General features: G+C 37.8%; 2 protein-coding genes and 2 pseudogenes across 2 annotated transcripts in view; 1 reads left to right on the top strand and 3 right to left on the bottom strand.

Moving 5' to 3' along the window:
• Positions 1-1273: 1273 nt before the first annotated feature.
• Positions 1274-7906, bottom strand: LOC148731243 (uncharacterized). The gene is made up of 3 exons (XM_088761902.1): positions 7688-7906; positions 7273-7370; positions 1274-2213 (listed from the first exon to the last, which is right to left on the bottom strand). The coding sequence occupies exons 1-3, from the start codon at positions 7904-7906 to the stop codon at positions 1274-1276; spliced, it is 1257 nt and encodes a 418-aa protein (XP_088618028.1).
• LOC111345584 (vascular endothelial growth factor receptor 1-like) overlaps positions 4212-26318 on the top strand; it is a 43890-nt gene continuing 21783 nt past the window's right edge. The window contains exons 1-9 of the mRNA XM_088760433.1: positions 4212-7782; positions 8489-8554; positions 8965-9006; positions 10315-10560; positions 18342-18515; positions 19414-19689; positions 20689-21012; positions 21639-21893; positions 22034-22315. Coding sequence (XP_088616559.1) covers positions 8494-8554; positions 8965-9006; positions 10315-10560; positions 18342-18515; positions 19414-19689; positions 20689-21012; positions 21639-21893; positions 22034-22315 — 1660 coding nt within the window. The 5' untranslated portion in view covers positions 4212-7782; positions 8489-8493. The remainder of the gene's footprint in view (positions 7783-8488; positions 8555-8964; positions 9007-10314; positions 10561-18341; positions 18516-19413; positions 19690-20688; positions 21013-21638; positions 21894-22033; positions 22316-26318) is intronic.
• On the bottom strand, positions 22978-23776 carry LOC148731242 (uncharacterized; annotated as a pseudogene).
• LOC148731241 (uncharacterized) lies at positions 23638-26042 on the bottom strand (annotated as a pseudogene).

The raw sequence follows: 26318 nt of genomic DNA, 5'->3' as shown, positions 1-26318 counted from the left end.
GCAATTTTGTGTAAATTGACAACAGGGTCAATGGAGGGGAAGAGAATTTTGGATTATTCCATGACAAAGATGATATTTGCCCTACATTTGTCTTGAATTTGTTATTACAAATGTCATCTTTAACGCATTTGTCCTTGTTTAGAGCAGGACAAAGCATGATATTTAATTCAGATTAATACCACATTTGTCCATATTTACACCCAAAAGCTAATGCACAATTATCCTGTTTATCTTTAGGACAAATGTCATATTTGTCTTCAAGTCAAATACTGACAAATATGACAAACATCACATTTGAACCACATTTGGACTGCATTTGTCTGACGTCAAATCTGATTTTTCGCCCAGTGTAACCATAAAAAGAAGCTAATCGTTAACCCTTATAACTATTCTAAGTTGCTTAACCCTGGTCAGTATTCTTAGTGGACATGAGTAATAACCTAATTCGATTTGACAACACGGGTAAGCTATAGATTTTTAATGAAGGCTTAAGAGAAAGCTACCTAATTAGTGGTGTCGTCAACGCGCTGCAAAATTAAGAGCAATGCTTCATTTCAAACATCAGCCATAAATTTGACTTTATTTAAATTACATCGTACATTATTGAAAAAAAAGGAGATTTGTTGGATGAACTAACCTAAATTTAAAAGCACCTAAGTTGGAAAATATTCTAAAAGGAGTGGGAAAGTGACAGGCTTAAATGAATTTACATGCTTGGCGAGTTAAAAAAACTTCTTAGGCACGGTCAGACACCAGAAGTTGATGAAAACGTTTGTTAAAATTACTGAAGGAAGTTATTTGACTGAAGATAATTAACTATTGGCTGATTAATGTCTCTATGTATTGGTTTAGCCAAAACAATATGAAACTCAGTACTTGTTACTGGTGCTGTGGTCGGATACGAATCTGGTTTCGACTTCACAAAGACTTTGCTTGTAGCTCTAGCTCGTGGAACACGGAATTGTACTATTCTTCCAAACCCATCCGCCTGCAAGGACTCTGTGGCGCGCTCGTACTCTGCCTCAGCGATTGTTGGAGATGATCTCTTTCCATGCTTAAAGGCTTTGTACGTTACTGCCGGTCCAGGTGACAAAGGGATGCTCTCCTCGACTGAATCGCTCGTTGGTTGTTTGATCGTTTTATCTCAAAACGAATTAATGATTTCTTTGGGGAACTGGAGGAGAATAAAAGGGAGTTACACAAGAATTAAGGCATGTAAGAAAAGGATTGAATTGGAAAAAAAAACATAAACGAGTATTTTACAATGAGTGCTTTATTGGTAAAATTCAGTTACCGTAGCCAAAGACTTTCGACGGAGGGCATTCCTTTCTAATGAAGGCAAAATGCGACTTAATAGTAAAATATGTTGCTTTAAAATAAACTTCTGTTGCTTTACCTGACATAAGATTCCCTTCTGAGTCTCAAGATGGTTAACGAAGACTGAGGCATTCTCCAGTGTTGACTTGCTTATTTTGGTTGGAGGTTCCGTGGAAGGGACGCCAGCGAGCAGTTCGGCTATGACGTGATTGAAGACGTGTAGGGCTGTAGCTAGGCGGGGGATAAGTTCTGGTGTGTTGGATTTTGGAGGCACTGTGCCGTCTTGAATTGCTTCATTTACCTCTGCGACAAACATGTCAAGGTTTTCTCGCACAATGGCGATTGCGTCTTCCTCAAAGGTGTAAACTGTATTGTTGGCAATATTATTAATAGTCAGAAAGATTTCCTCGAAATCGCTCATGACTTCGGTTGATAGGTAGTCTTTAGCAGCCTCCATTTCGGAAAGCGTAGGCCTTAAAGTTAGAGGAGTTGCAAATAAAACTCGGTCGATTAAACCGTGGCCATGGTCCATCTTTGCGATGAGCTTGGCGGCGGTTAACAATTGTGTTGAGCCAAGGATGGTGAAAGCAGTGTTAGGCGGTATTAGTCTCGTGTCTTCCGTTGAGTAGTGATAGGAACAGCGCTCACCAGAGAACAGTTTGCAGAGTAGCTGGACGTCTCCTGTAGCGTTGTCCTCGTCTGACTTCATCAATTTGTTGATTCTGTCAAACACCTCCGGAGATAATAGAATGGCTTTCTTGTTCTTGGCCAGATGCTTCACCAGACCTGACGAAGTTGTTTTGCTGAGTACAGTTGAGGTTAGGTCTGAGGCTTCTAGGGAATCTTGGGCTGCGTGCTGTATCGCAGACGATTTTCCTGTTGTAGAAACAAAAAGTCTTGTTTATGAAAAGGGCCCTTAAAAACAAGGGTTAAGTTAGAATTAGAAAGAGGTTTGCAAGACTAACCAGATACGATCTAACCCATGTAAACCGTTGCGGAACGGAGGAAAAAAATAGGAAATTTTTGGTTAAGGCATCATAAAACCAAATATACATATTTTACACTCACCAGTCCCTGGAAATCCAGCAAATATGGTGAACAGGTTAAGAGGCTGCCTGTGGGTGGAAATGACTTCAACCCGGGAGTCGTTGCATGCGAGGATAAAGGCTGTTGTAGTAAGCAAAGTGGGAATAAAATAGCTTTCTGAGCTTCCAACCGATACCGCCTTATTTTTAACCAAACGGTGTATTTCGTTGTCAGTGAAGAGCTTGCTGTAAGGAAATTGTATAGAATTCAATCGTCGCTGTAAATTCACTCACGTCTGTTCGTTCTGCTTGTAAAGCTTGGAAACGGTATACATTCTTGAAGGGATTACCACGAGTATAACTAGAATATCATATCCTTAGCTTACTACAGTGAACTAAGAAAGAGGTGAACATGACTGGTATAACGTGAGCTGTTGTTTGTGACGCCGGCACTAAGATTTATGCTAGTGGTATTGTTCTGGCGAGTAATTGAAAGCTATTTTCGTTTGTTCATTATTTAAGAGTTGTTAAATCTCCGAAATTAAAAGTTAAGGAATTAAAAGAATTTTGTTCTCACATTTAATAAGATATCATATCCTTAGGACAAACAAAGGGAGGCGGTTGTTTTGATTAAAAAAGGTAGTTTATTGAGACATGCTTACAAGTGTGTATAGGATCGAAAAAACCCCGGAAATCTAGCAGTGGCACACAAACTCCACCTGAAGCCCAAAAACAAGACAAGGTGATGCAATGTGGCATGCTAAAAGGAAGTTATGCGGGAGATGAGAGAAAGTAGAGAAAATGGCGTTACGATGACTTGATTGTTTTACTGAACGATAAAGATAGACTTATTCAGTGGTTAATGGGGGAAGGTTTGCTGGCCAAATCTCGATTATGTTCTATTTGTGGAGGCGACATGAACCTTGTTAATTGCGATGACCGCTGTTGTAAATATAGTAAAAAGTTTTCCACGATTAGCTTGCGCCTTCTCGGACTAAGTATGTAAGGTTTAATTTGAAATGTGTGTAATATTATTAATAGTTCGCGTAAACGCGCGGCGATGACTGTAGTTAATAGTTCACTTCGCTGTTTGTTAATCGATAGTTACTATTTATTAAAGTTCATAGAAACACAATTTGAAAAAAAATTAATCAATTTCTTTATTTTGGTTGAGGGGTTGATGTGGTCGATTCGCAACGCGCGGCGATGACTGTATTTAATGATGCGGTCGGTTTAGCAAAAGACTTGCCACTGCGGACTGCGGGGGCAGCATTATTAAACACCAATGCGGGACTGCGGTGGCAATTTCTCAAGTAAGACATTTTTGTGGCCGGATATTCTGCAATCCAGCCCGACATTTTCTAACCAGATCAGATCTTTTGTTCAGCAAGTTGACATTGCGATTGCTTAAGGTGTATTAAACAAACCGACAGTGGTTTTGCGTAGTCTGTACTCTTATCGACAACGATATTCATCCTCACAGTGGTCAAAATATTGTGGACTCTCCAAGCGCAGCCGATTGGTCGACAACAAATATCGACGTCGAATAGAGGCATTGTTTGAGTGCGTGTCACGTTGACATGAGCAGCTTTGTCTGTACTCATATCGACAACGGCAAATTGGCCGATCAGATTGCGACATTATTGCCACTTGTGGTAAAAAAGTTCCTTGTAGTAACCAGTAATAGAAAGCACAGTTCCAACCGAGCTAAATGATTTTTTAATGGAATTTTTTAATGAAAAACTTGAGGGTGTAATTCTGCTTTCGTAGAATACTCTTCAGTCTGATGATCGCTTAGTAAGGGAAACTTAAGTCATATAAAATCGATATTTTCCTCAGCGTATCTATCAGATTACTTTAGGACAAGTGAAACAACCTACGTAGACTATATTCAGCCACTTAAAAAAGTAGAATAACATTCGCGCACAACGGTTTCATTGTGTGTTATCATTTGCCTTTTTCAGTTTGGGATCATTGGTCATTGTACACGTTAAATCTCTTACTAACACATAAATGAATTCGCACAATGCGGTGAAAGAAAAAAATGTACTTTTTAGTATCGGTGTGTTGTCTTAGTACATGTGTAATAACTTTGTATGGAACACTTAAATTCAACTAACAATTCATTTTGTCGTTCTTTTCTCTTGAAAATTATGGTTTATGGACATTTTAGCGGGTAAGAAAATATTTTAATTCAGAAATCATGTTTCAAGCAAAACGCTAAAAAATTCAGAATTTAACAACACTTCCCGAAGCATTTCTCTTTATTTTTACTCTTCCAAGTGGTTCGCGATTCATTTAAATTTTAGTCAAATAAAACAATTTGACTTTCTTAGCTTTGCAAGGCATATTAAGTTTTGTTTCGCTTGTAAGTCAGTCACTATTTCTTGCAATCCTCATCATCTCTTTGCCTTTCTCTTTCTTCCTTTTTTGGCGGTAAAACGTCGCTTCATCTTTTGTTAAGGAAAATTAATCGTTTTTGCACGTCTCTAAATGTTTCACTTATCCGAAAACAGGAGCTCATAACTTGGAGCGTTAAACTGCTCTTTGTTTCTGTCTGCAATCTCTTGTGTCTGCAAGAGATTATGATATAATTACAAAAATATGTTCAAAGACAAAAGTTAATTCGCATTAATACTTTATATTTTAAACCGGCTTTAAAATGACACAACATTCAAGTTTAATTATGTCCTTTTTCTGTCTTATCTGGTCACCAACCTGTCATTGACAAAACAGGTCGTAAGTATCTTTTCTTTTCTTTTTTTACTATCTCTCATTCATTTTCCCATTTTCCATTTTCCCATTTCTAACGCACCAGTCAGTCATTACGTGAGAGACACAATGTTATTACGATTTTTCGTGATCTCCTTTTCCGAAAGGGTAGAGTTGTAAGCTTTCCTGACAATGAATCGGGCGGGCATAGTTTTCACCACAGTCACCATTTTATAACTGCAGCCAAGAGGAATACTTTTGCAAAGTGACCTTTTTACCAATGGTAGCTGACGATAAGTCCAAGACTCTTTTCCGGTCAGACCTTCTCATTCATTGCCAATATGGTCACTACTTGAGGTACCCAACAGTTGGAGCAAGTGCAATATGACTTGGCAGTTATTCCTACCACTGGTTGTTCAATTATCAAGACACTTTGTCTAAACGATACCAAGATTAAGAACTATGAAGGCAATAACAAATGTGCATAACCTAACTAATACTTCTCTCTTTCCCATTACCTACCTTGAATGACAAACAGACCGTAAGTATCAGTATTTTATTTCATAGTAATTTTGGTGGGTTTAGCATTTCTTTTCACTGCTTTCACTACTGCAGTAATCATCATGTAATATTTAACAATTATTCCACGAGCGCGCGTTGGGTATGAGATGATAGATAGCCAACGAGGTGCATAGCGCCGAGTTGGCTATAATCATCTCGTATCCAATAGGCACGATAGGAATAATTGTTTTATTGAAAACGCTCCCAAGATATTTGAAAAATCCTACCAAATGTTAATTTTTTTAGCTCCCGTTGAATTTTAGGCTGACGCGTACGCTTACCATGTTTGTAGATTATGGTATATTGGCTCATATATCACAATGGCTAAGCCAATAAAAAGCCCTGAATTGCATTATCCAATGATCCGGTTCTTAAGAAATAATTATATTTCATTCTAGCATTACTCTTAGTAATAATGAGGATTACAATTTTCGTTTCATTAATATTATTGGGAGCAAATATATGGATGATAAATTATGATCACTAATAAATACAGTATTCTGATATTCCCCTTACTACCAATGTTGTGTTTGCCAGAAAATGGTCGAAGTCGTTTTGAATTGGGTTCTTCCAAAAACATTAGTTTAAAGTGAATCATAAGTAGTTAAGACGTCATTTACATGATACTAAGAATTTAAGTCATGATTTTATAAATGGTTACATATCAGAACTAACTATTGAACGCTTTGGACAACTGATTAAGGAATATCAAATATCTTCCTGGTTGAGTAACTCATTTATTTTTGCTGTTCTTGTTATCATTGTTTTTTCTATTCCTTGGCCTTGGTTCTGATAAAAACGGTTAGGACGTAAGTACATGTTTTATTTTCAAGTAAAGCATTTGTATTTGCACGGTGCCTTTACAGTGCGTTTTCGTTCGCATATTTAACTGGGATACAGGCATTACGTGAATGAAGAGGATTGCACCATTTTTTAATAAACAACTGGATGCATTTGAGCTGAAGATGCATATTTTAATTTAATTTATATTTGTTTTATTTTACATGCCACTTCTTCAATCGCTTAGCTGGTAAGTTGAAGAAAAATTTTCTCGCGCAACTTTAATTCTTAATTTTTTATGCTTCAGGCGACAACTTTTTCTTTAGTGCATAAGATTCCATTTACATTGCGAGCACATATGAATTGCCTATAGTTTTTGGACCCCATTCCATTAAGTGTTATACAAACAAATCCAAGTTATTTTAACCTAATGTTCCCCCCCAAAAGGAAGTATCTGGTATCGAAAATGCACGTGATTAAGTGGAATTAAAATTTGTATCTAATTGGTCGGGGAGCTGTACTGGAGGACTGAGCGAAACAAATCTCCGATGTGACCCTGGATTATTATCGGAAACCTATTAAAACTACTTTTGCTTTTAACAGTACAGTTTAAATCAATGAACTTTTGGCTGACATCCAACAATGTGTGTAACGTGTATTTTGTATTTTAAATTCAGAAATGTAACCCACCCTAAAACATTTTCGCTGAAGGAAAAGGTTTTAGAGAGTCATTTTCCACGTCATATTCGTCTGTGGGAAATGTTAAGATAGGGCGTAAAGATTGTAAGCATAAATTGCATGGACGGATAACACTATCCAAAGGATAAGTTTCTAGCCAGTGGATAAGCGATAGCAAAACTTTAGTTATGTTATTTACATCATTAAATACTCATCTTTTCTCATCTCATCTTTTCTGTCCAGACAAAAGGGAAGGTAACTATCAATATCATCCGTTCCTATAGATATAAAACTGTCCTGTGGGTCAATATGCACATAGATTCACTGTCTTAACACTAATCAGTAGACCTCAATAGTTAATAAAGCAAGAGAATCTGCGGGTGTATATCAATGACAATTGGCGACAGCTTTTACTGTTAAAATGTAACTATGAGAACGATGTTACTGATCTGGGGAGTATTAGTAAAATATATATCTCGCAATACCTAGGTTCGGTGGTAAACCGGATAGCAATGTTATTGACAGCAGGTATCAGCCATATTTGGCTGGTTACTTGCTTGATTTAGCAAATCCTGTCATCCAATTTTCTATTTCAAAATAGAGCATTCACATACCAAACGGTTTATAAATGAGTTTATAAACGAATTGACATGATTTTTCAAAATTATTTTTCTCTCTTTCATGGCGGTCTTCCCGGATTCATAAGCGGGTGAGTACGAAGTGTTCAGTTGTTCGTCAAGCTTATGATGTGTGTAGCCAAGTAATCCAATGTTATGTTGAGCCACTTGTTTCCTCACCGAATGTGAATCTTTCTTTTCATGTTCATCTAACATTCTCGTCCTAACCGGTTTAATAGATTGTAAGTAGCCATGCTTGATTGAATTATCATTTAGCAGTAGACAGAATAGAGTTAGTTGAACAAACGATGATTACCAGTAGAAGGATACAGACACGATACAGTGTTTATCTGGTGATCAGTGAAAGAATATACAACACCACTTTTTTGGTAGAGCTTTAACAGCAAAAGTAAAGAATTAAGAATAGAATCCATTAATATTTTTTTTCCTTTTTTGTACAGTCATATATTTGAGCAATAGAAAACAGTGTCATTTTCCCTGGCTTGATAACATACTAAATCCTCGAGGGAACACACACGAGGCTTACAAATCGGAAGGACGGTGATTTATAGACTCAAACTATTTAAACTTTTTAACCTAAAGATTTTAGTTCTAATAAATCACTGAGAAAAGACTGAAGATGTCGACAATGATAGCAATTTACTTCTGTATTCTTTCTAGTGAGCGGCAGATTTACGCAGCAAAGAAAGAAAAGAGCACTGGGAAAGTGATTATTTGCGTGAAACAAGTTAACGATTTGACATTTGACTATTTTCACACAACTTATTGTTTCGGAAGGTTGCATGGCGTGGTCATCATGGAGTGGCGGCTGCAAAGAGTGCGGACAGAATCGCCAAAGAGTCGGTGAGTGACAAGAGGAAATTTTTTGAATTTGTGATTCCAAACTGCGATCGCTGGTTTCACCATTGATTTAAAACTTCTAAAGACTTCATGAACACGCGCTTTTAGAAGATTTTAGAAATAATGGATTCTCGTTCATAGGTTGCGATATAGACTGCAATCAAAGTCAAGGGCGTTACACCATATGCAATAGATTGAGAACCAAACATAAGCTACGCGTATGGTTACAAAAATAACAAATGTATATTAATGTTGTATTAATGCGAAACTCGATGAACTCTATGTCATTCTCGTATTTTCTTATCTGGGAACTATCAAGAAACCTTCAGCAGTTATTTTTAATCGATGCCTTCTTTATACAAATAAGATGGCTTACGCCCAATCGTTAATTATCTGGATAACCCTACTTCTAGAATTTAACTGCTCAAGAACTCAGGAATCGCGGCCCTGCAAATGTAAGTGATTTTGTGTATGAGCAGAAAGACTCATCTGCTGGCTGAAAATGTTTCACACATGACCTTTAACTTTACTTTCATTAACCTCCAAACTCTTTGTGAAGGATGAGTTGGTTTCAAAAACTGAGCTGAGAATTTTAATTGGCAACCGCAAAGAATTTCAAAGCTAACGTTTCGAGCGATAGCTCTGAGGAAGGGATAACGCTGGCCATTTTACATGATGAACAGTATATAAAAACCCCCACTCACAGCAGTTGAATTGCTATAAAACAGTTAAGGGAAACGGGAAGCAGCTTTTCAGATCGTGGTTGCAGATAAATCTTAATTCAAGTTTATTCTTTTATCTTGAGTTTACTTACCCCCTTTTTTTTAAATTATGCTCGTGAACTCCGTGCCCAAGTCCCCCTGAAGTTAATCATCTTCTCGAGAATTGGTGGGTTCCATATAATCAATTGCTTCACTTCAATCGCTCTCTAAGAGGTTGTCCTGCACCTGAGGCACTGTGGAATAAGGCTGGGGTAAATATTTGTAAGAGCAACAACCTCACGAATCTTCAAACGACGCAGATCACAGTTTCTATAGAAACTTATCCCGTTATCCTCGGGGAAAAAAAAGGGGAGAAAGGAGGGGGAAAAATAAATAGCGCGCACTTAGCCCGAGTTTTAATATTACCGATTAGAAACTAGATTTTTTTTTGTCATTCAAAATAATGGCAATTTTTCTCTAGTGGAAAAAATATATATATATATTGCATTTTCGTGCAGAACTAGCGTGATTTTTGTTAGCAAGGGCTTAGTGTTTTATCAGTGAAAAAAATATATTGATTAATACAGCAGGGGAGAGCATGGGAAAGACAGAAACTTACAACAAGGGAGTGAGCGACAGTTAAAAGGAATGAGAGTGGAGATGATGAGGGGCGTTAGAAAAAGGTCCTCTTTAAGTTAATTATCGGCAAGGAAAGCCCGTCAAATCAGATTAAACAACTCGAGGAAAATACTTCATGAGGGGTTTCTCCTAAGACAGAGTTGAATTGGACAAAGGATGGAAAGTTATTTGGTAACACAAACATGGTCACCATTATTAATCGAGTTAATTATGGAGTCGCTGGTCAATACGCATCTAGTGTAATTCCGCATTTGTTAAAACACTGAGAGGGGAAGGAAAGCAGCTTTTCGGACCAAATGTCACAGACTAGTCTTATTTTACTTTTACTCTTTTAGTTATTCTCTTTGTTTGTCTAATTTTCTGTTTTTCTTGTTTTATTATTTTTCACCTACTTTGAATTGTGTTTTTCAACTCTATGCCCAGGTCCTCCTGAAATCAATCCTCAGCTCAAAACTCAGTTGGTTGCATATAATTCATCGCTTCGGTTCATTTGCTTTCGAAAAGGTTTCCCTACACCTGAGGTAAACTGGACTAAGGATGGGGTGAGTCTCGGTAACAACAACATTCTCACGATTCGTCAAGCGAGATGGGAGGACTCTGGCCAATACACATGCAGCGCCAAAAACAGCGAAGGGAGCACGAGCTCAACCTTGTGGATTAAAGTGAGAGGTATGGTTCACATTTATAAATATAGAGAGTTGGAGTCCATAATCAATATAATTTCAGTAAGATATGGGGAAAAAGCCGATTCTTAGGTTCCAAATCGGATTTAGGGGCTTCAAACCACTTAAATATTTACTTGAAAATTAATGAAAATAATAAAAAACAAATTCATTGATAACGGCATTTAAAAGAGCGAGTACATGTCAACTGATATAAATGATGTGAGTTTATTTTGTATCTAGACGTATGCAAATGTTTGTTTGTCAGTCCCAACCGATTGTTCTTTGGAGTGTCGTTGAATATTTTTTGTACCGATCTCGACACCCCATCTTTTTTAACATGGCATTCAGTATAAAAATTCGTTTTATACTGATTTTAATTGACCTCCCATTTCACTCCTCATCAAAATGCTCGATGAATATCAGTGACTGACGAGTCATGATTTTATGTACATTATCAAAATTAGTAACGGTGTACGCGTTATGGTTTGTCAAAGCAACTATCGGCGCGTCTTTATTTAGTAAGTATTTATCATTGAGGTTGGAAAGCGATCTTTTTTTAAAAAACTTCCCTGAAAACATTTCACCGAATTTAAATTTGCTTATTCAGCGACCAAAAATTAGGAAGAGATATATGAAAACAATCCAGACGTCATTATGAACTTATACCCCTGTTAGAATTTGGATGTATAGAATGACAGATTTGAAAGGGACGTAGCAAGTTATTTTAAGCCTATTCCATACCTCGTAAGAATAGTGCAGGAATAATAAAAAAAATAATAATAATCGAATTTTTTACCCAGGATAACCCTTCAGTATAAAGTACTGTTATCAGCAGGGTCCTGCTGGCTAAGAATTAAAGCTATAAATAAGAATTATTCAGATATGTAAAATAAAACTGACTAAAATACATATGAAGGCAAAAATGCATTAAGTTAAAAATCGTTAAAAATATTAAACAATAAATTTTCAAGTAATAAACGTCTAAGGATTGCCTAAATAGAACTCTAGAATTAATGTTTCTTAAAATTAGAGGTAATGAATTAAAAATCGAGTCACCTAAAAAATAAAAGTTACGGTGCGCAAAATCCAGTCTGACCTTTGGTGCTGTTTCTGATTTCCCATTGTTTCTAGTGTTAAAAGCGTTATGATGTAATCATGGAATTTAATCTTTCAATGGAAAGCATGCAGTGCCATTAAGGCATGGTTAAAAATTGAAGATCACAGTTCTGCAGACTGCATTTCGGGGAAATGATGGCCTCGGGTCTCAATAGAGCGGATCATGCGTTTGCGGGACTCTGACCATCAAAGACTAGTATAGCAGCCATACGTAAATATTTGTATAATCATCGATTGGTGAATTTGTTGGGCACTAACAGTATCAATGCTGGAACGGATGCGCCGTAAGAGGTTTGCTCTTCCAGCTGCCTTCTTGTAAAAATGAGAAGTCTAAGGAACTCCAATGTTAATTGGATTTGGTTCAGAGGGCACACCATGAAACTGACCGATCTACTTGCGATAAAATAAACAATCAGTAAACCATTGTAGTTCCATATCATATACACCATGACGGGACAGTTTACTCAATAGAACGGAATGACTGATGGCATCGAATGCTTTTGATAAGTCAATAAAAACGGCTCTTGTTGCCTTTCCACTGTCGGCCTTCTTTCTGATGAAATTAGTGAAGTAAGTAACCGCTAGCTGAGCGGTTCAGACGGAAAGGAGACTGGTGCTCAAAAAGTAGACCATGACTCTCCTGATGAGCCATCAGCTGCTTGTAGGATATTTGTAGACTATTACTAGTTGTTAATAAGCATGAAGATGAATATGGAGATGAAGATGGTGGAGATAAATGGAGACGAAGATAAAGATGAAGCTGACGGTGATAGTGAGAAAAGGGGGGAAATAGGAGCTCAAGGGTTATACATATATACTGCCTACGGACTACACACACAAAAGATGGAATAGGTATAATTCTTATTGAGGTTTCATTATTATTGAGGTGAGAATTTTCTGAAGCTTGAGGAAGCTCAAGAGTCAATACGGGCGATATCAGTCCCGAGTAATAATATTATTGAGTGTATTACATTACAAAGGGATACGATTTGTTACAACTTATTCAGTTCCAGACCTTAAAAGAGCCCGCAAAGAAAAACTACGGTAACGGCGCTGTCGTCTGTTGATTGGTACGAAATTCTTGATGATATCAAGAAGATGATATCAAAAATGGCAGTATCCCTGCCATTTTTGTTTTCCTTTGTCATTGATTGTCATTTTCAGCTGTGGGTACCCTAAGCGTAGAAACAGCTATTAGAATGGGGCAGAATATGCAAATGTGTAAGTCACTTAGATGTAAACAGATCGATATGTCGACGGCAGATCAATTGATAGCGACCTTACGAAATTATACCGTAACGCTTCTATCACATTTCCAGAGTAATGCTGCGACATTATAATTTAACTCAACCTTTCTTCGAAGGAGTTTCGATTTGATTTAAAATACTCGTCACAGTTAGCATATGGGTAACCGAGTCAAAGCTCTTTGAAATACTAAAGGTGTAACTATGAGTGAAGACGCTTAATGCAATTGCTTTTGCGCGATCATCTTTCGCCATCATTTGCATTATTTTGGAATATTCCTCGCCATTTCCGAGTATATTTTGTTTTCAACAAGGCGTCCAGGCCACAACCGTTCTTAAATACAATTTCAAGCCCTCATTCTTCTCACTGCGAGCCTTCAGTATTTATATTGTTGTATATCGCTAAAATGAGTAACCGCCGAACTTTTATAGCGGAAAGCGTAACGTTGTTTTAACGTCGGACTTGTCAATTGTTTGCTTTTCTGATGGTTTTACCTTTCATCCGTTTAGTGACTACACCAACATTAATTTCTGAAAATCATTGTGTGTACACCCCTGAATGTTAAAAAATACGGCAATTCGAAGGAACAGTTTTAGTCTAAGTTCACATTTTTGTCAACTAAATGAAAATTTTAGAGGTTAAGAGTTCGTACCATATACAAAAGCTGTCTTTTTTTTCAATACTGACATCTCCGCGCGAAATGAGAAGACTATACGAAAGCTTGAAATTCTATTTTAGAACGATTGTGGCCGCTTTTTTAAAAACCCAATTCAGTGGCCACTTTGTTAAAAACAAAATATGCGAGGAAACGGGCAAGTGATCATGAAAGAGATTGCAAAAAGCGATGGCGTGACACTCGGTAAGTTGTAAGATGACATATGTTATCATGTAACAGACGAAACAACATATGGCAATCTGCGGTCTTTCCTTACATTTAGGCAACACGGAAAGCCGCAAAACTCTCGAACAAAAGTTAATCTTTCAAATCGACACTCTTAATCCCACAGGTATCAACGAACGCTTTTCATTCCACTAATTTATTCGTGTTTTTCTCGTTGTCATGTTCTCACCAATGGCGTACCTCCGCTTCTACATATAAAAACACATACAACCCACAATTCCTCCATTCGCTCTGACGAAGGGCTAACGCTCCAAACGATAGCTTTTTTATTCGTTACGGTGGCCAATTTACATATTTCAACCGAGTTGATATAACCAAATTACATTGTTACTCCCACCGACGCAGCACCACTGTTTCTTTAGAAACTTTTAGCCTTTAGATTGAAAAAAACAGTTTTCAAAATTTCCAGTCTGCATTCTGTACCCAATGTGGAGTCTGTAGTCTGCATTTTGTACCTAGTCTGCATTTCGTACCCGGTTTGCAGTCTGTATTTTGTACTGACCGATAGCTAAAATGTGAATTCTGACCATTCAGCCAACATCACTTCAGCAGTTCAAAGTAATACCAAGTAGTTTCAACTGTGTCCGGGAGTTAACAATTGGCATTTAATTATCTTCAAAACCAACTCAATAGCAATGTATCCACGACTTATTCACAGTTTCTTTTGATTTATTTCTCTTTTTATCACGGTGGTTGTTGTTGTTTGGCAAAGTTAATGAATAAATAAATAAATAAATAAACATCTAAGCCGGAATGTTTTAAAAAAGGTATTTCTGCGACGGAGAGATCCAAGAAGTTCAAAATAGAGCGGTGGGAAATGACAAAGAAAGCGCAAGTCAAAACCTATTTTTGCATGTGATAGAAAGATTAGCAATCTTGACAATGAACAAGGTAATGAAAACACGAGAAACTGCAAACATTCCTGAGCAAAATTTGCTGTAAAATTGCGATTAACTGTTCAAAACGATTCCTTTGGATATCTACTTCCTTTGCATCTATCAAAAACTTGAAGTTGATTTGTGGATCTTTTTAATTCGTGATGAGACCCATTCAATTGAGACGAAGAATATTGCAGGTTTGATTATTAGGTGACAAGAGCTCTTCAATCTAGCTACTTTTGTACTGGAAATGGAAAACGTTCTTTTGAATGGAGAGTAAGAATGAAAGATTAAAAAGTGAAACGTTTCAGCTAGCCGGTATGATTACAACTGCCAAATTTTAACCATTAGTCATAAAAATACCTAACCATAAAAAAGACTTTTATTTTAATCGCAACGGACAGAAATTGACCGTAAGCCATAAAATAGCTAGGGATTTAACTGTTAGCTGTGAGGGCCATCACCACATTGAGGCGTAGGTACTAAAAGTTGGAATCACCTGAAACCACCTGAAACCACCTGAAACCATCTGAAACCACCTAAAACCATCTGAAACCATCTGAAACCATCTGAAACCATCTGAAACCACCGATGAAACCACCTGAAACCATCTGAAACCTTTAAGGAAGCCATCTGAAATTACCTGAAAATATCTCGAAACAATTTAAAACAACATGAAAGCACCTAAAAAATTACGGGTAACATCAGAAAATAAGTGTTAACAATCGAGTTTATCCACAGGGAGCCCGGCTTACGGATATCGTGTATAATGCCCTGCAGTACAGAATAGGCACCACAAACAGGTCTTCAAGGAAACATTCCATTGTTCATGTTGAAAACACACTCAATTAGCTCTACGAATGGCTGGGAGTTGCAAGGGAATATGCGAATTCATTTCTTGACAAGTCACTTGCGCGACAATAACAACATATGATCGCGAATGCAAAGAAGAAACTGTTTTAAATCGAAGAAATACGTGAGTTTTTTCAACAGGATCATGCAAATTATATATGAAAAAGCCCAGGAAGGCCTGAATATTTTCAAACTTCCTAAGGAAATTTTGAACATTGTGTTTCTTTTTAATCAGAGACGAATTTATAGCGTGACCTAGAGTTTCACTGACTTTGTTTTTGCAAGAGTGAAATATATGTGGATTTTTTGCAAGGTATGTCACTGCAAATGACAGAATATAGCTGATGAATGGTGGCTTTAGCTTTCACTGCCTAAGTCAATTTCAGGTGGTTTCATCGGTGGTTTCTGATGGTTTCAGATGGTTTCATGTGGTTTCAGGTGGTTTCAGGTGAATCCAACTTTTAGTACCTACGCCACATTGAGGCCCTCCTAAGTGCATGACACAGTCATGAGTCTCTTGCTTCTCTTTGCAGAACTACCCATTGTTTAAACTATTCTAAAGCAGCCACTTCCCATAATGGATGGGGAACACTTTAATTGACTTGCCTATTCCAAAAATCAAAAGATGTAATCTGGAAAAAAGATGGTGCCTCAAGAATTCAAAGGGCAAAATTCGATATCGAAGAAGAAAAGACAATTATTGCCATATCAGATGTTGAAACTGGCGACAGCGGTAAATATTCCCGTGAATCGTCCAACATAGCTGGGAATAAAGGCTGATAGTATCTAAAGAAACTGTTTGGGTCTGCGTCGGTGTGGGTAACGAAAAAATTTCAATATATCAAGAAAGTTGAAATGGTAAATTGGCCACCGTTACAATTATAAAAGCTGACGTTTCTAGCGTTATCGCTTCGTCGGAGCGAATAGAGGAATTGTGGGTTCTGTGTGCTTTTAAAGGTAGAAAATGGAGCTACGTGATTGGTGGGAACATGGCAACGAGAAAAACAGGAATGAATTAGTGGAATGAAAAGCGTTCGTTGATACCTGTGGGATTTAGACTGTCGGTTTGAAAGATGAGCTTTTGTTCAAGAGTTTTATGGCTTTCCGTGCTACCTAAGAGTAAAGAAAGTCCGCAGATTGCCATATGTTGCTTAGAATGATTAGGTAAATTAAAATGTCTAGCGACTGGTTTTGATGTGTCCTTGTCATTCCTCTCCACGTCGCGAAGGTGTTCTCAGAATCTGTCACCTAGTCTTCTGCCTGTTTCGCCGATGTAAATCTTTTTGCAATAAGTGCAAGTTATGCAATAGATTACATTCGCAGAGGTGCGCGTGAAGTGATCAGTGATTTTAATGGATCGTTTGGGTCCCGATATTTTCTCAATGTTGTGAATGAAAGGAAACGTTTTGCATCGTGCACGAGCGCATTTAAAAGTGCCTGGTTGGTCATTAGTCTGAAGAAGAACTTCTGACCAAAAAATTGCCTATGTTTTTGTCGCATTTGAATGAAATGAGCAGAGGCTGAGAAAAGATAGTGCTTGTCTCTGGATCGTTTTGAAGTAATGTAAAGTTTTTAAAAATGATGGATTTAACTGAGTGGTTGGGAAATAGATTCGCTGATGCGCGGGTAAAAATAATGGCTGGTAGTCTTTTAAATCGCAATGCCTTTTTTCGCCTCCCAGTAGTTTTTGTTTCCCTCTGATAGGTGCAAGTTACCGTACACTCATGCTTCGATTGTTGATGATCTGATGCGGCGAAACAAGAAATGAGCAGAATTCGTTGCCGCGTATGTTTAATTTCAATCAGTCAAAAACCTTGCCGTCGCAAAAAGGTTTGTTCTGAGGTATTTTCGTTCCGAGGCAGAAAACTCTAAGGTTTGTTATCAGATACAAGCGGGAGAAAACCCTGTAACGGCTTTACAATGCAAATGTTTTTTAAGCAGCTGAGGCGAGACAAGACATAAGATTGGAAAAAAGTGGAATTTAGCTTGTGCAGGCTAAGAAAGATTCTGTTTGCAGCGTAGGAAGTTGACGAATTTTGAATGTGTGCAGTTTGTTTAAACTATATATGCGTATATTATTTTTCGGAGTTGGATGGTTACAATACTCTCTCCGTGAGATAAGAGGGGCTTGACTTTTGAGATTAAAAGCAACCCTGCATTACCGCAAGAACAATAACTACAAGCTCACAACCATGTTTTATCTCTAGATTAAGTGCTTTAAGTATGAGTTAGTCGTAAGTATTCTTTGACTATTTTCCTCTTTACACATGCATCTCGCGTGGCCTTGCGGCCACGATACGGGCAAATGAAAGCGTCTCTTTGTACATCTCATTATTCATTTCCGCTTTTCTGAACTTGCGTCAGCAAATGTGAGGTTCAAATGGTTTTTCTTGAACATTGACTACAGTTGATAACTTAAGAATAATCTGAGTTTAACTAGTCTTGCTGGCGACGTCCGTAAACCATTCATAACGTTCGCATGACTAAACTCAGTTTAATCCCAAACCTGCATGACTCACAACTAAGAGTAAATCAAATTATTTTTCACTAAGGATTTTTAAACTCGAGATACTTCAACAAATTATATGCAAACTCTACAACATAGCTCCTCACCAAATTAATGAGCCCACCGCAGTTAAATGTTAGCTTGAACATTCAAATTAATGACAATGGAAGGTCGAAATATAGACTGTGCCTTTGTCGTACATACCTTTATTTGTTAAATGATCTTCATATATTGTCTATGGTTGTTCCTCACATCACAGTTATTTGCAACATTGTACTTTTTTTAAGTCGATGGTGGCTGGAGCGAGTGGAACTCATGGAGTATCTGTACCAAGCCAGTTGGTGGTATACAAACAAGGGAAAGAGAATGTACTAATCCAGAACCAGCAAATGGTGGGAAACACTGCAATGGGACCAGAGCACTGCTGAGAGAATGTAGCAACACGTCCAGTTGTCATCAAGGTAACATACAAGAATCTAATTTTGTGATTTCAGTGAAAGGATAGTCTCTGACAAAAAAAAAATAGATGAATACACGAATGGATATTAAAATAACAATGAATTTAGGACAAATTCTGAGTTTGAACTTTAATCACACACTATCATGAAGGCAAGTATGTAAAAGCCACAAATTACTTAAAGTAAGGATTTCGTTAGAAGTCTCACATCCTTCATGAATGCATTCAAACTGTACCTGTACAAAATTCACCATGTACTTTTTGAAAGAAAGAGAAAAAAACTCGTTCCATGCACATAAGTTGTCAAGTTACCGTTTTCTTATAGCTATAGATTATATTCGTTTTAAAATCTCTTATCCTCTTCTATTCAGTGTAGCAATTATACAATGAACGTTTTGAGGGTCCTACTTTGATTACAAAACACTTTCATGCCCGTTTCACTCAACCTCGATGGCATCATTATTTCTGAGCTTTACCCTAATCAGAAATATCTAGGTGTTTTCTATGGCATACGAGGGAAACTTCTAAGGACATGAATTCATAGTCAGCTTAATCAGTTTAATCGACAAACATCATTATGTCTGTAATAGAATAAGAAAGAAGGTCAATTTTGAGCTCGGTAAAAAACGAAGTAGAGAATGTGGTTGTTCGTCTTTTCACAAGCGTGGGACAAAGAACAAATTCTAACTCTCCATGACGAATGAAACCTAAGACCTTCAGATTCCGCGCTCCTATGCCCTACCACTGAACCACAGAGAATCCATCGTGACCAAGGCCCAATATAAAGTACAGGTATAACACGCGTCCTGCATACTGCTGTTATTTCCATCATCAAAACAATGGAAAAAAAAAGAACAAACAAACGAACTAACTAGATTTGTTCCTTTCTTTAATTTTTAAAGCATTTCCACTGCGTTTTAAAACAGACAAGAACCCATCTGTCGGTAGAATGGAAATCTACACGAACAATAGCTGGGAAAAGCTTTGTACCAGTGAATGGGATGAAGCTGATCTCAATTCAACCTGCATGGCCATGGGCTATTATAACAACGGTGTTTATGTTAATGACACACGGTATGCAGAAAGAGGCAACACCTCCAAGACATCCATCTACCACAACTGCACCATTCCAACTACATGTGAAAAAAACCTGGCAAGGAAACAGCAATTTTGCAAAGGTAAAAGTGAATTGTACCAATTTTCCGGCTTTCGTATCACTATAACTTCAAGTACATTGACAGAAAGATAAAACTGCCTGAGAGAAATGAGTTTTAGTCCTCGAGGCTTGCTCAGATACAAGAAAGGTATCAAAAATTAAAAATTCTGCCACAGCTCGCAATAATGTCGCAGTGTGTTTGGCCAATGTGTTGCGGACTCACTCGACTGCGCCTCGTGACTCCTCAAACTATTGTCGATTAGTTGATTTTAGCTGTTTTCTACAACTCTAGTTACATGCTTAAAAGATAACTATTTAATATAGCCGTCGAAATAAGAACCTGCGCTATCATGCATTTAGGGCTCATAAGCGTCATAGTTTCAAAAGAATAGTCAAATTGATACTTTTAAATCCTTAATTTCAGCTCCCCTAAAACTTTTTTCTCCTTTACATTTCCCATTTTTCCTCTTTTACGTGCAATAAGAAAATTTCCACATTTCCAACTGACACCTGAAAGAACGTCTCTTCCTTCAGAGGTTATAGTCTGTCATATGAATTTCCCGATTGCACTCTCAAAGTTTAGCGTTTGAAAGTTACGAAAACATGCTTTCAAAAGTTCTAAAATACTGCAAATATAAATTAGATCTTGTTTGCTTTCAAGTTAGTATAATGATGAAACTTGCGAGGTGAATCACACGAATGCTTTAATTGCAAAAGAGGATCGTCGACCACATCGCTTCAAGGAGACTAACATTATGTAACGTAAACGTCTTGATCCACATTGGAAAACAAATGACACCTGCAACATCGAAACTATTATTTTCCGAACCAATGAAAATTGTAGACTGACGGATAATATAAAAAAATATGCCAAGAATGTTGAAGAACACAATCACTAAATTGGCACTAACTGAATAATTCACTTCGTGATTTATGTCCATTCGTACTGTCTCAGAAATTTATCATTCCTATAATTAGCGAATTTTATCCTAGTGTATTTAACGTTTTATAATTTCCTAAGTTCCTGTTCGCTTGAATGGTGCAAATGTGGAGTATGGAGGAAGAGTGGAAGTATTTTACAAAGGTAAATGGGCAAAGATCTGCAGGAATGGATGGGATTTTGACGATGTCAAAGTCATTTGTCGTCAACTTGGCTTTAAAGAGGCTTTGGCGGAATTCACTGGTTCAGACGTGAAGGATGAGGGAATTCCTTTTGTAATGTCAGACGTCTCTTGCAAAGGAGATGAGCCAGAACTTGCATTTTGTGCTCGTACTGATGGAAAGGTTAATATCCCACCCCAATGTTTATCAGATGGCAAGGACTCTCAGGCGTTGTGTCAACCAAGTAAGTAGTTCATTATAAAGCCCGAAAGGTGATTTTCTTCTCTTGTGTAGTCTCTCTTCCAGTTAGACATTTTAGGGTAAAGGAAAATCAGCTAAAAACTCGGAGCTATAGATGACTAGTAGCTATTTTCTGAAGAGTGCCTGTTGCAGTACGGCTTGCGAAAAAGCATATATTTTTTTTCGCATATTTTACACTTAAGATAAAGACATGACTCGGACAGGGGGTGACATGACCTGGTTTGGGGTGACATGACTAAGGTTATTGGTGATTTTACTAAGTTGGTCTGAGGTAATATGACTCAAGTGAATTAAGCTAGGGCTCAAATGACTTTTATGGGGGTTTCAATGGCTCCTTATCGGATTTCATGGCTCGGTAAAGGGTTACTCAGGTCTTTCAGGGTCTTCACGTCTTTTCAAAATTTGGATGTAACATAAATTGACAACGGTTGACATGACTTTGTGTGGAGTAATGTAACTTAGCCTAATATAATATACGAAAAATCTACAGATTTGCCAATTTAAGGATTGGTATAGGTAAATATACTCATCTTTCCTTTCTCTACCTGTGATGGTATTCAAAATGAATTAATCTTTTATAACATCCTCTAACTGAACCATTTCTTGCAGAGAACAAAAAAGTGTTGGACAAAAAAGAACTCTATTTTGATATTGGTAGCAATGAAAAGCTTCAATGCTCAATACAAAATGAAACCAGTTATTCAGGATGGGTCATTAATGGTCAAACAGTGAACTCTACTTATCAAAGAATCAGGACTAAAGAAACTGGTGAACTGTTCATTGACAAGGTGCTGTTGTCTGATGCAGGATTATACGAATGCTACAGATTGGAATATGTTCAATATTACGTTGTCTATGTTAATGGTAAGGAGCACATCTTTTCAGCTTACAGAGATACAGGCACAGGCTAAAAATGCAGGATAATGACGGGTAAGATTACCATACTACTGACCTTTTAATAGTACTGCTATGATATTGGGGGTTCTTATCACTTCTTTCGACAGCAAAATTTACCAAGAACACGCTAGACGAACAAACCTTGATTGCGGACTCATCTGGTTTATTAAGCTGCGGTGCCGAGGGAGTACCAAGCCCACAGATATCTTGGAGTAAAAAAGGACGAAACTCTTTAGACCACATGCGATTTAATCAAGTATCCGACGGCAGCCTACTTATTAGCCCCGTAAAGTATGAAGACAATGGGACATTCGTTTGTACAATGAAACAAACTAAAGGACCAAAGAGGATCACAAGCAATGATAAAACCATACTTTTGACAGTTATGGGTGAGTAACCAATGGGGGTAATATATAGCCATGTGAGGTGAAACCATATCATTATTACATTTGTTGACTTAAGTTGTTTAAAAAAGGTATCGTGTTAAATAGTTATCGCTTTTTTTTCAAAACTCTCTACGTAGAGGTTAGCATTGACTGCAGAAACCGGACTTCCCATCACTGCGCCTTCTGTCTGCTTCTAAATTTGTCCGTTATAATGGAAGACTACCGTCAATAGATCTTAATACGAAGTTCGAGGGGTCTGCAATATGAAAAAACAAACAAAGAAAACTATTTCTCTAGTCAAGTGCTAATATTATCAGTTAAAATTCTAGTGCTTACGGCCAAGCTGTTGGTATCTCACCCAATTGATCTCTATTTTGCTCTTCAAAAGTCTATCCACGAGAGGACCAGGCAGGCGTGATACATGCCATCGCACCGATTTCTCTCAAACTTTCACAGACGATTAAGGTCATAAAGTTATTCAAGAGTCCAAAGTAGTTTGAGCTCCCGGTTAATCCCTGGGGTAAAAGGGCTTTCACATCAAATCCCAGGGATAAAAGCCCTAAAAATGTACTTTCAAAAAAGATATCCCACACTGATAGAATGCGGTGAATTTTAATCTAATTTCCTCCAACAGTTTTTTGAACCTTAGGTAATACAGAGTTCGAAGCTGGATTAATTTGAAATTGATCTCGCCAATCGAGAGCATTTCATAATTAACCATGTCACGCGACAAATTTAAGAGACCGAAAATAAGGCTTTTTTAATTGCAAATATTTCCAATGGGTAACGTTACATGTCGATCAACATGTGATCGCAGTAAAACCCAATCATAGTGCTATGTTTCTGACGAAAAAAGTTTATGGCCTCTGTGAAATATTTATAAGCGGGATTTGCTTTAACACCGGTTTCTTCTCCCTGGAATAATGTTTCCTGCAAATTAGAGCAAACACGTTCGGAAAATCGGATTGACTTCTTTGATTTCTCCATTGCCCAACCCTCCTCGAGTGATGGATTATCATCAGCGGGTGATACTGATGAGGATTCTGTCACTGACGGTGCACCACCAACTTCACCTTGCCCATAGTCTCCTGTAACAGTTTTACAGGTCTCTGCCCACTTTGCTACGATGCTGTCCTAGTCGGATTTTCTTTCTTATAATATAACTTGATTAGGTGGCGTCCAAAATCAAGATGTTTCTCTAGACCTTTAAATTCCTTTTAGACTTTGACACAGCTGTTTAGGGCAGGAATAGGAGGCGACCAATCGTTTTGCTGACTCAGCCTCGTCTGATTGAATTATTTGCACCTCCATTGGCGCTTATGGTCCAAGAACTTGGGCCTCCATTGCTCCTGCACGTAACGTGCCGACTTCTTGTAACGGTTAGCTAAATGGCTGAAGTTCTTTGATACCTGTAGGACCTTTAAGAACAATTCCTCCACATTTCCACAAGACTTTATTCTTGATGATCTCCGTTCAAATTCAAGACTTTCCGCCGTAGCTTCCAACAGATTTGCAACTGAACTTTCCTTCTTTCAATGAGTTATGTTCGAGTCTACCAGAACATGTGCGAGATAAAAATCCTAGGTCAAATGTCAATCAAGTCATTGCGTTCCCATTGGATAACTAGACAACAGTACAAATCACGTGCGACTGAGTAACGAAATCTATATAAGTAACGAAATCGATAGTAACGAAATATATTTTCAAAACATACTTCTGAAGCTGTGCCAGCGAAAAAAGCCTGCCGGTTCCCACATTGTATGCCTTCCAAGCTCTCAGTCCAGCTGAATCGAACAAGAAATTGTTCAGTGCTCGAATTCCAGTCGTGCTATGTTTCGTCATACTTTGAAAAGAATCTTGGATTTCTACTACAGTGGCATAAAAGCCCTTTACTCCACCATACGATTCAATTGCAACCTTCATGTAATTGGCGGTGTTTATGTCATTTCCCTCGTTTATAAATCGCCGCTTGTGACTTTTACGAGTGGCTATACGGCGGTCACAGACATCTTTGCCGGCTTAGGGATTGCCGAGGTCATAGCGTAAGATTCTGATTCCGACGCGCTCACCAAGACTTGCCAATGACAGAATAAGATACGCATTATGGTAGCACTCAGCGTTATCGGATCGTAAGAAAGCTTCTCTGAGGCTAGAATAGCTAGTCTGCAAAGCCACAAGCGTACTTTCCAGGATTGATGCCTCTGCAAACCAGTTTTGGGTGCATTTGTCGAATGGGTGGATATAGTTTCTTGCCTAGAGAAAAAACGGGATTGTATTACCTAATTAGTATTTAGTTCATAAAATATATGAACTTTCATATATTCATTGTATCTGATTTATCATCACGGGTTTATTACGAATCAACTTAACGGCCTGCTCCCAGTTGGCTTGTTACCTCAATTGGTAGAGCGCTACACTAGTATCGCAGAGGTCAGTGGTTCGAATCCCGTACAGGCCTCAATTTTTTCAGGTCTGATTTTCCCTATTGCATAAATAGCGCTCTCTACTGCAAGGATCGTGCACATACGTATCTAATTAGTATTGTCACCATTAGGCTTACAGCCAATGTTGAGGTAAAGCTCTATATTGTGAAACACCGACGCAATAGTGAATTTTTTTAAAGCATGTACTTGCATTTTCGGTTTACCAACTTTTTTACCTCCAGAAATTGCGTAAAAATGTGTAAATCAACTTTTTCTGACCAATGTCTTCTTCACAGATATATCATTTGCAGATGTCTTGGTTACGGCATCGCTTTCACTTTATTACGTTGATCTAAGTTAGTCTGATGACTACTAGGTCAGTTTATCACTCCTTCTGTTACGCTGGCGCGATGAACACTAATAATAAATAACTTGTAGGTTTTCTTTTTTCTAGACGTCGACCTCAGTTACATTACACCCAGACGCAACTGGGTGCAAGGTTTCATTCTATCTAATGGCAACTCTTTTCGACTGTAAACCTCACTCAAAATATCGTGACGTAGCTCCCTTACGACCAAAAAAGCAAGTTCGTGTAGCCAACGCAGAGTTTGAACCTGTTTTAAAGTCGAACGTTATCGACTACCTTTTACCTTGTGTGCAAAGAAAATGGTCAAAAATTTTTTTTCAGTTTCTTGTTGAAGCTTTTCTATCACAAGAAGTGAGCAGTTATTTTCATATTGACCTGCGAAATGAACTATTTACAAATTCTGTTAATTCCCTATCCAGTTTAAGTAACTTCAGCTGTTAAGTATTAATTCTCTGGCAGAAGAACAAGCAATACCACTGGTGTCTATCTGGTTCGAATTTTACAAGAGACATGGTTCCAAACAGCAAAAAATGAAAAAAAAAATCATACCTGCACTGACGGGAACAAGAACTCTCCATTTCTCTATAATCTTTTGACACATCTCTAGGCTTGCTCCTCTTTCTGGTTTTCGTCGCTTGTTTCCATGTAGAGGATGGTAACATTTGAGACTTGGTCTCCACCAGGTTCCTAGCGGAGTGCGATGCTTCGGACACACTGTTGTGTCATCCCTCATCTCATCAAAGAATCCCACTGTAGCTAAAGTGAGGTCTTTTTCCGACCTAACAGATGTTTGGGCAAACTTCAGTTGTCGCAAATGAGATTTGATATCCCTCGCACAGGATAACAAAGGAAATAATTCATTCTTCTTTTGAAATCTCACTGAAAAATCACAAGTGCTATTGCGATGCGAATAGAACGAACAAGACAATTGGGCAGCCATAGCTTTGGGTTGCTGCTACAAAAAATCGACCAAGTATCAAGGAAAAACAACGGCAAGACTTCACTGGCAAGAAAAGACAACGTGTTTTTTTGTCATCGTTGTTTACTTTTCATGGCGACGGCGTTTACATTAGCCTGAATGAAGGATCTCTACCTCGAAAATAATCATGCAATCAGACTTAACAAAGGTAAAATAAGTTTTTTTTAAAAGTAGAATTGGAATTTTATTCCTGAATTCATGCAAGTACATGTGACAGGAGCACGTGTCACGCCACAC

The sequence above is a fragment of the Stylophora pistillata genome, chromosome 5 (assembly GCF_964205215.1).
Source record: "Stylophora pistillata chromosome 5, jaStyPist1.2, whole genome shotgun sequence".
Classification (NCBI taxonomy): domain Eukaryota; kingdom Metazoa; phylum Cnidaria; class Anthozoa; order Scleractinia; family Pocilloporidae; genus Stylophora; species Stylophora pistillata.
Note: the sequence above shows the minus strand (reverse complement) of the source record. Positions and strands in the feature narration are given on the sequence as shown.